This window comes from Propithecus coquereli, unplaced genomic scaffold, assembly GCF_000956105.1.
Source record: "Propithecus coquereli isolate 6110/MARCELLA unplaced genomic scaffold, Pcoq_1.0 Scaffold976, whole genome shotgun sequence".
Taxonomy (NCBI): domain Eukaryota; kingdom Metazoa; phylum Chordata; class Mammalia; order Primates; family Indriidae; genus Propithecus; species Propithecus coquereli.
In genome coordinates this window covers 49,232-58,215 of record NW_012156129.1, presented here as the reverse complement: position 1 = coordinate 58,215, position 8,984 = coordinate 49,232, and the positions used below count along the sequence as shown (strand labels likewise).

Genomic DNA, 8,984 nt, shown 5'->3' with positions numbered 1-8,984 from the left:
CCTCCTAGCTACCTGGTCTCTTCTGAATGACCATTTTCCCAACAGGGAACCAAATGAGACCACTCGTTCCCAAGCATATAATGAGGGGAGATTTGACCATCGGAAATCTACCTACACTCCTCTACTGAGTTCACTAGGAATGTATCATATGACCTAAGGATCATTTGGAAGGAGTTTCACTGACCTTTGCATCCCTAAAGCGCTAGAGCCCTGCCTGATGTACCATTTCCCTATGAGCTTGCAGTAGCATCAGGGCAGAGAATTGGCCTCCAGGCAGGGGTTCCTTCAACTCTGTGATTTCTCCCAGAGAATACATCTGAGCTTGTGTCTGGGCTCATATCTCAACCCAAACTCCACCAGCACCAACTTTCCAACATATGAGCTACAGAGCTAGGCACTGTGCCAAGAGCTGGCCTCTACCATGTGCTTCACGTTCTGATTTACTTCCTCTGCCCAAAGTCTCAAGATTCTTCTTTTTCAGAGGGAAATCATTGGCTTACACGGTGATATGGTTTGGATATTTGGCCCCTTCAAATCACATGTTGAAATTTGATCCCCAGTGTTTGAGGTGGGGCCTCATCGGAGGTGTTTGGATCATTAGGGCAGATCCCTCTTGAAAGGCTTGGTGCCCTCCATGGGATGAGTGACTTCTCACTTGTTGGTTCACATGAGAGCTGGTGGTTTAAAACAGGCTGGCACCACCTCCTCCCTCTCTTGCTCTGTCTTTCACCGTGAGAGGTGCTTGTTGCCCCTTCACCTTCTACCTGGATTGGAAGCCGCCAGCGGCCCTCCCCAGAAGTACATGCTGGTGCCACACTCCTTATACAGTCAGCAGATCCATGAGCCAAATAAGTCTCTTTTATGTTTAAATTACCGAGCCTCAGGTATTTGCTTTATGGCAACACAAAATGTACTAACACACGGAGTACCCTGTATTTATAACAATTCAATCTAATATGGCATACTATGCTCTCTAATTTGTCCAGTGCTTTCGGTTGCATTTTAAAATGCAGCAGTGGAATTCAGAAAAACAATTTTTTTTGTTTACATGTTTTGACTATGATTGTTCAGAGACTTTTGGTTCTAGTTTTTTTTTTTTTTGCAAGAGACTATATTTTATTTTAATTTATTTTCATTTTTTAAAGCTTTTTTTAAATTTCTGCATATTATGGGGGTACAAATGTTTAGGTTACATTGCCCATCCCCCCCCAAGGTTCTAGTATAATTATTCAACTTAACAAAGTCTATTTATTAATAACAAAACCAAGAATGTGACTTGATTTTCTTGGCTACTCCTCCTGGGAACAGACATATAAAATCCTGTGGCTGCTCTGGTCCTGGAGAAGAATGTGTACTAAGAACAAGTGCCAGGCAAAAGTGGCCAAGGGGAGACAGACAGTATTGTAACATCACCAAACAATATCCTGCTGAATATAGACTCCTAACTGCTGAGCCAAAACAATACCAAAAAATGTGCCATTGTTGAGTTGTCATGAATTGGCCTAAATAGTGTGACTGCTCTGCTGAGGAAATGTAACTGGCAAATGCATGCAAAGGAGAGAGGACTGAGCTTTAAATCAGAGGATCGAGTCAGCTCTCCCCTCCTCATGTCTGGTTGCTCAGAGAGCACTTGGGCCCACTCCATTCTGCTGCAGGTTCTGCTGTCATAAGGCTGTCACAGCAGATGGGGTCTTAAGTGTGGTGGCTGAGTTGTAGCCAAGGAACTGGTGGTCCAGCTGCAACCTAGTCTCCTGAGGTCTCCAACATCTTCCTCTTGCACACATTCCAAGAATATACTCTGTGTACTTCCTAGTGAAGGAAACATTAGGGCAGGTGGGACAATTCCATGAAGGAGTTTTGTGTTCCAGGCTGTATTATTATGTGAGGAAATTACAGAGCTTGCTGGCAGTAATAAAGCCCAACATTTCAGCCTCCGTGCTTCTGATTTTAAGCATGAAACCTGTCCTGACATGCTGCCACGGAACCATTCTAGGAACCCAGGAAACTGGGTGGAAAACAAATAGATCAAGAGCCATAGAGACCAGCCTGGCTTCTGCAGGTATCAATTCCAATAGGCGTTTCCATCACTATGCCGGAGGCTCTGGCTAGCACTGCAGGAGATGGAGGCCGGCTCTCCAGGGGTGACAGGCAGGGAGAGTGGAGTCTGGTCATCGCGATATCCTCACTGGATCCTGAAATAATGAGAGAGAAGTGCAAGGTTATCTACAAATCTTAAGAGCAATTTACATAATTTTTATTTTATTTATTTCGGGCTAAATCATTTTTCATATGTGTGATTTTGGTTCATACCCTGCAAATCTCCCATTTCAAAAAGACCTGAGGTTTACAAAGTACACAAAGGCTGCTAGAATTCTCCTACACCATCCCCCTCTCTCTGTGTCAGAGTCTTCACCAAAGCACAGGTCCTTCCTCCTTCTGGAACTGTCCTCACACTCTCGCATCTAAACTCACATGCCCCATCCTGAAGGACAAGACCTGCACTTCTAACACATGCAAAGAACACACACGAGAGGCAGTGGGCCCCAGAGCTCACTCTCCCATCCTATTCTCCTTTCTCTTCTCCTTCCTTCCTTCCCAGGGACCTAGAGCATCAGCAGCCCCAGGAGCTGGGCAGGGAGCCTCATTTTGAGAGTTGGACTGAGGAGTCCTGATCGGAGAAGTAAGGTCAGCGCTGAGTATTTATCTCAGACTAGTAGGGGAAGGTCCTCACTAGGGGACAGTATGCAAATCCCCTGGTGGGTGCAGCTGCGTAAAGAGTCAACGGACAATATTCCTATTGCTAAAAATGTATCTTGCTCTCCACTATGTTAACAAAGCATCATGCGGCCTGATACGGAGAAAGAAACATAAGAAGCCAGCGGGAAAATCTACTCTCTTCACACTGTGCATAACTACTAAGAGTCTGTAAGGGGTGAAGGAATAATCTCTATTAGGTCCAGAATTGAAAGAAAGGGAAAGTCAAAGTAGGATTGTCAGACAGTATTATCATGTGAGACTCTTGTGAGTTTCAACTTACTCAAAAACCAAAACTCCTGCAGTGCAGGCAGCCTTCCATTCTCCTGAGCGTTGCTGAGAGTGATGGTGACTTGGCAAAATCAGGAGGGGACTGAAGCTCATCAGCGGCAGCACGTGATAGCACAACACACTAGTGTCCCGTCCCGGTGGCATCACTGAGCAACTGTGCAGCCTTGAGGGCAGCAGGGAACTTTAGCGGCTGCTCCAGGGAGAATGAGGCAGCCACTGCCTGGAGGGTCTGTAGGGTGTTGGAGCCCTGAGTGGGGAGGAGGCAGAGGCTCTGGGAAGCTGTCCTAGAGGACCCTGTCCCCTGTTTATAGAAGAGGAACCAGTGTCCACTGATAAGGCCTGTGTGCCCCTTCCCCAAGGCTCTGCAGCCATCTCCACCTGAGCCCAGCCTGGTCTGGACTCGTCCTCTGGGCACTGCTGCTGCTCCTGCCACACCGAGGGGCTGAGCCTCCTGGGAGGCTGTGTCTGGGGCCGTCACACTGTGCAGCGTCCTGGTAAGTGTCCTTCTCACAGGAGTATGTGCAGCGTCCCCATGATCCACATGGGTGACTGCAAGAGTAAAATCAGTAGAATTTTGTTGAAACGTGTATCTCTTGTGAATGTATTTTGTAGATTTTTTATTCTTTGTTTTACAAACTCTTTTCTATAAATCATTTTTCTTTGCTTTTTGGACTTTTTGGTTAAGAATATGATTATAATCACACTATCTCTGGTCTCCACACTGGTGATTGTGGGAGTGAAATCTGTAGATTTTTGATTGGATGTGTCCCCACTTATGAATGTACATGTAGAAAAATACTCTGAAGACTTGTCATTCTCTGTATGTGTTAAAAACTCCTTGCTATAAGCCATGTTTTCCAGTTTTTTTTTTTAGTATTTCTACTCAAGAATACAAGTTTAATTACACTTACCGTGGAATCCATTTTCTTAAAATAGACAATCATTTCTGATGAGCGGGTGATTTGACCGTATTTGATGTCTACTATTTTCACATCATACTCCCATAGCTGCAGTCTGCCCGTAGTCTGAAATTATTACTGTTTGGGAAAGAAAAACTCACACTATTCTGTTTTATTTCAGTGTTGTATGAGGTAAGTTCTATAAAATGTGTTTTCTAGGGTTTTTGTTTGTTTCTTTTTAAAACCCAACTCTTGAAATGTCAAAAACTACCTTTGTCTATTAGCAAGAGGCAATGGATGCAAATAAAAGAGTTTTAGCATTAGAATCTTCAATCTTCCACCATGAATTTACAAAAGTCTATTTGAGGCTTAAAAACCAAGATTTTTACTAATCGTTCTGAGCCAGCTGCTCCTGTAGGCAGCTTGGGTAGAATGCCATCACCACCATCTTTATGGAGGTAAATAGTGAAAGGAGAAGAAGGAATTTGGGAAAATTGGGAAGTACCAATTTCTGAATATTACCAAATATTACCCTCTTAAAAAATACATAAAACTGCTAAACTTCAAGATGTATTCAACACATAATGCCACAAATCTGTGTTAATTGTCTGGCTATTTTGCTGATTGAGTCTTATTGACAAATGTAGGCAAAGCAGGAGGATGAGGATGAGATTTCACTTGGCTCTCCCTTCAACTGTGTCTAGTTACTCTGAAGGCACTGGGATCATGTTTATTCTTCTGCTACTTAGGCCATGCCAAGGCTGTTGCAGCTAACAGGGCTATTAGTGTATTTGCCTGACATATAGACAAGGAACTCATGTAACGGGAACCTCAGATGCAACCTGCTGGCCTCAGTTCTCCAACACTTTCCTCTTATGCAGCCAGAGACACTGCTGAGCTGTCACCAGACAAACATCACATTTGGGCAGCTGGGCCACCCCAAGCATGGAGGTTTGTGTTCGGGGCTGTACCACTGTGTGAGGATAATAGGAAGCTTGCATGCAGTAATACACTCCAACATCCTCAGCCTCCACCCTGCTGATTTCCAGTGTGAAATCTGTCCCTGACCCACTGCCACTAAACCTGTCTGAGACCCCAGAGTCCCGGTTGGAAATCTTATAAATCAGGCGCTTTGGAGGTTGGCCTGGCTTCTGCAGGAGCCAATTCAAATAGGTATTTCCATCAGTGTGTAGGATGCTCTGACTAGCCGTGCAGGAGATGGAGGCCGACTCTCCAGGGGTGACAGACAGGGACAGTGGAGTCTGGGTCATCACAATATCACCACTGGATCCTGAAATAAGAAGAGAGAAGTGCAAGGTTATATACAAACATTAGAGGCATTTTCATAGTTTGCTTTTGATAATTATTTCAGCCTAAATTTTTGTGTGCTCTAGGTTTTGAATCATATTCCCCAAATATATAGTTTTATGAAAGAATTGAGATTTTCAAAGCCCAGAGGAGCTTACAGAATTCCTTTATACTGTTCCCCTCTTTTTGTGTGAAAGTCTTCACCAGGGCACAGGCCCTTGCTCTTTCTGGAATTTTCTTCACTCTCTGACATATAAATCTCACATGGCCCATCCTAGAGGACAAGACCTGCACATCTAACCCATGCCCAGAGCACACGTGGCAGGCAGTGGGGCCCCACAGCTCACCCTCCCACCCCCTTCTCCTTCCTCATCTCCTTCTGTCCTTACCGGGGACCCAGAGCATCAGCAGCCCCAGGAGCTGAGCAGGGAGCCTCATTTTGAGAAGTTGGACTGAGAAGTCCTGGTGAATCCAGGCAAGGTTAGGGTTGAGCTTTTATCTCAGACTCACAAGGGAAGGTCCTCCCTGGGGGACAGTATGCAAATGCCCTGGTGGGTGCAGTGGAAGGAAGGAAACAACAGGTTGGTGCGGGTCTCTCTTGTGAGCAAAGTGACATATATGTCCCCTGTGTTTAGAGCGAAACTAATAGAGAAAAATTCCATGCTGTCTAAGTAGGAGAAGGGATTTTAATGTTTCTTTCTGTTTCTTTTCTGTTTTTGAGGCCTTTTTGAGGCCTCCATCTGAATGATTGAAGTTACTGTCTGCCGTAATATACCGTGATTCTGAAGGGTTTCCTTTTGAATGAATTTGAGGGCATATCTGCGAGTCATGGCATCCCTTCTTTTTCTTTCTGAACGATAGTTTTGCTGGACATAAAATTCCTTTTTGACATTTTTTTCTGTGAACACTTTAAATAATTTTCAAATTAGTATTAATCCTATACTATTAACTAATTTAAAATTTATATTTGAATTTCACTTAGGTTTATACTAATGTCTTTTTTTATGTTTTGGGGTAAAATTCCAGGATTCCATAGTGCATTTAGTTTTCATGCTTCCTTCGTTCCCTCTAGTCTGTGGCAGTTCTTAGTTTTTGTTTGTTTTTCAATACTTTGAAACGTTTGAGTTATGCAGGCCAGTTATTTTGACGAAGGATCTTCTAATAAGATTTATGTAATGTTTTTCATAGATTGGATTAAGATTTTTCATTTTTGTCAAGAATATTATGAAAGGGATATGTCATGTGTGCATGATATCAGAAGTTACAATATGGAAAATCAGTATGTCATTTCTGGTGATGATAAATGAATATGACTAATGAAACCCTTTTTATAAGAAACCTTTCATCAAAGGTGAGCAAGGCGGTTTGATCACTCGTACTATGTGGTTATATGCTGACTTTGTCAGGAATAGGCTCTTCCTGTCTGCCATGGTTTGAATGTTCCTGTGTGTCTGAAATTCATGTTGAGCCTCAAACCCTAAGGTGATGGTAATAGACGTAGTGCCCTCTGGGTAGTGAGTAAATCAAGAGGGCTCTGCCCCAATGTATGAGATCAATGCCCTCATAAACAAGGCTCCAGAGAACTGCCTGTTCCTTCCACCGCTTCTGCCACATGAGGACACAACACTCACTTTGTCTCCTTTTGCCCTCCCTCCTTCCAACATGTGAGGACACGGAAACACAATTTCATCTTGAACTCACAGAGAGCCAAGCTCATTAGACACTGCATCTGCTGGTGTCTTCATCTTGGACCTCCAAGATCCAGAACTCTGGACCTGTGAGAAATAAATGTTTATTGTTGATAAATTTCCCAGTCTGTATTATTTAGTTAGAGCAGCACAAATGAACTGAGATACTGTCTGACTCCGACTTTTTTCCCCCAGTATTTATTTGTACGTAAAACTTGTTGCCAAATAGAGAACACTGAAGGAATAAGTGATGGTCACTGAAATGAATGTGTCTATCCTGACCATTTACCATTGGAATGTTGATATCCTGGAGAAAGGAAAAGAGGACTGGGATTTATTAAGCATGGTCATGTCCACCATTGCGCAGCTGTTATGAAGTCAACTGTTTGCACAAATGAATAACATTATCTACGACTTACAATGTTTCAGAAATTGAATGGAGATGTACAGAATTCACTGACTACTTCTGACTTGGGAGTTTGAGATACTATTGGTGCCATGCTGAGATCCACACAGTTGGGACATGGTTTCCTAGAATCGAAATTCTGGTGCCTCAGCTGGAGAATATGTGACTACATTGATCTGGTACTTATTCTCAGAATAGGATTTTCCAAGTTTTCCTTTTATGATTTGAGTAATCAGTGGGATTGTGTTTTGATTGTTGTGAAAGGTAAAACATTAGAAGAAGGTAGAGGGTAGAGAGGGAATATCAGAGAAGTCCCAGCCAGACATGTGTGGATGGAGTTAGTCTGACTGGACTTTTGGAAAAACATATGTACAAGACTAATATTGGAGGAAGTCATAGGTATGAAAAAAAAGAGAGAACAACTTGGAAAATCTTTCCTGAGAAAAATGGGGTACACATGTAACCAAAGCCATTGTTTTCCATTGTCCTCTTACTCATTGTCAGACTGTGTCCACAGTTCCTGAAGATCTGGGAAGATCTATCAGCTCAATCCTGTCTCTGGAGCCAGGAGGTGGCTGTGAATATGAGCAAATGTGGGTCTGACTTACACATCTATAAGTCCATGGCCACTGGCCTGGGAAGGACCTGCAGGTGGTGATCTTTCTCCCACCTTGGTGACGACACCTTGATCCCTGTCTTCCTGATGCCATTCAATGACCAGACCACACTCTGGTGACCTAGTCCTGACTCCTTTTCTTTTTTTTATTAGACAGACCCTCCCACTCACATTTCTTTCTAACTTGTAATTTCTTTTAGATTCATTTCCCCAGACGTACACTCTGCTTTGTGGACACTATGCGCAGAGGGAACTGTTTTTCAGCTAAATACCCTAGGAGTTTCCATGGATGTTATTTGCTCTATGTCCACAGGGTCTGCCAGATGAATGGGCTGTAGTAACAGGTGGAAAATCATTGCTGGAAGGAAAGTGTGAGCTATGAAATGAAATGCAGAAGTGGTGATAATCATCATCATCAAGCCAGAACCAGTCTGCTGTTCCAGTCTACTGTTACTATTACCAGTAACACACCCAGCCCATCTGGGGTCAGAGTTGTGCTTGTGCCCCCTCTTGTGGTCAAGTGTGGGAGAATCCTGAGGATTTTCCCTGTGAACTGATATTGCCATTTCTGGGGTGATGTGTAGGTTCTTTCTTGCACATTTTCATATGTTTTCTTGTGATGCGAATCACAAATCATTCTTGGTTGCCAGGTACTATGCAAGTACTAATGTGTGGCCACATTAGACAGTGACACATAGTTTTCAGTTAGATGTCAGTGGTCCATGAATCGGATTTCCCACCATGTCTGGGATCCAATTGTTGTGGAGGCTGCAATAGGTTTTGCTGCACATCACTCTAATTAGCAATGGAGTGACTGTATAGTCATCAGACGTTGGGTCCACAGTGACACAGTCAGTCTGGGCTTATACCACGTGTTTGTTGTCCTCTCCCAGTGACATCCGGTGGGCCGGTTCACACCTGTCTGCCCCACTGTCGCCCTCAACTCCCATTGGGGATTCCTTGGAGAACAGGGCTGAGGGCTGCACAGGGAAAGTTTGTTTAAAGTGTTCCTTTATGGTTAG

At 43.6% G+C, this 8,984-nt stretch overlaps 1 gene segment (V, D, J or C); it reads right to left on the bottom strand.

Moving 5' to 3' along the window:
• Nucleotides 1-4,795: 4,795 nt before the first annotated feature.
• On the bottom strand, nt 4,796-5,721 carry LOC105827140. The segment is given in 2 exon segments: nt 4,796-5,235; nt 5,642-5,721. Coding segments are annotated over 2 exon segments (489 nt in total).
• Nucleotides 5,722-8,984: the final 3,263 nt, after the last annotated feature.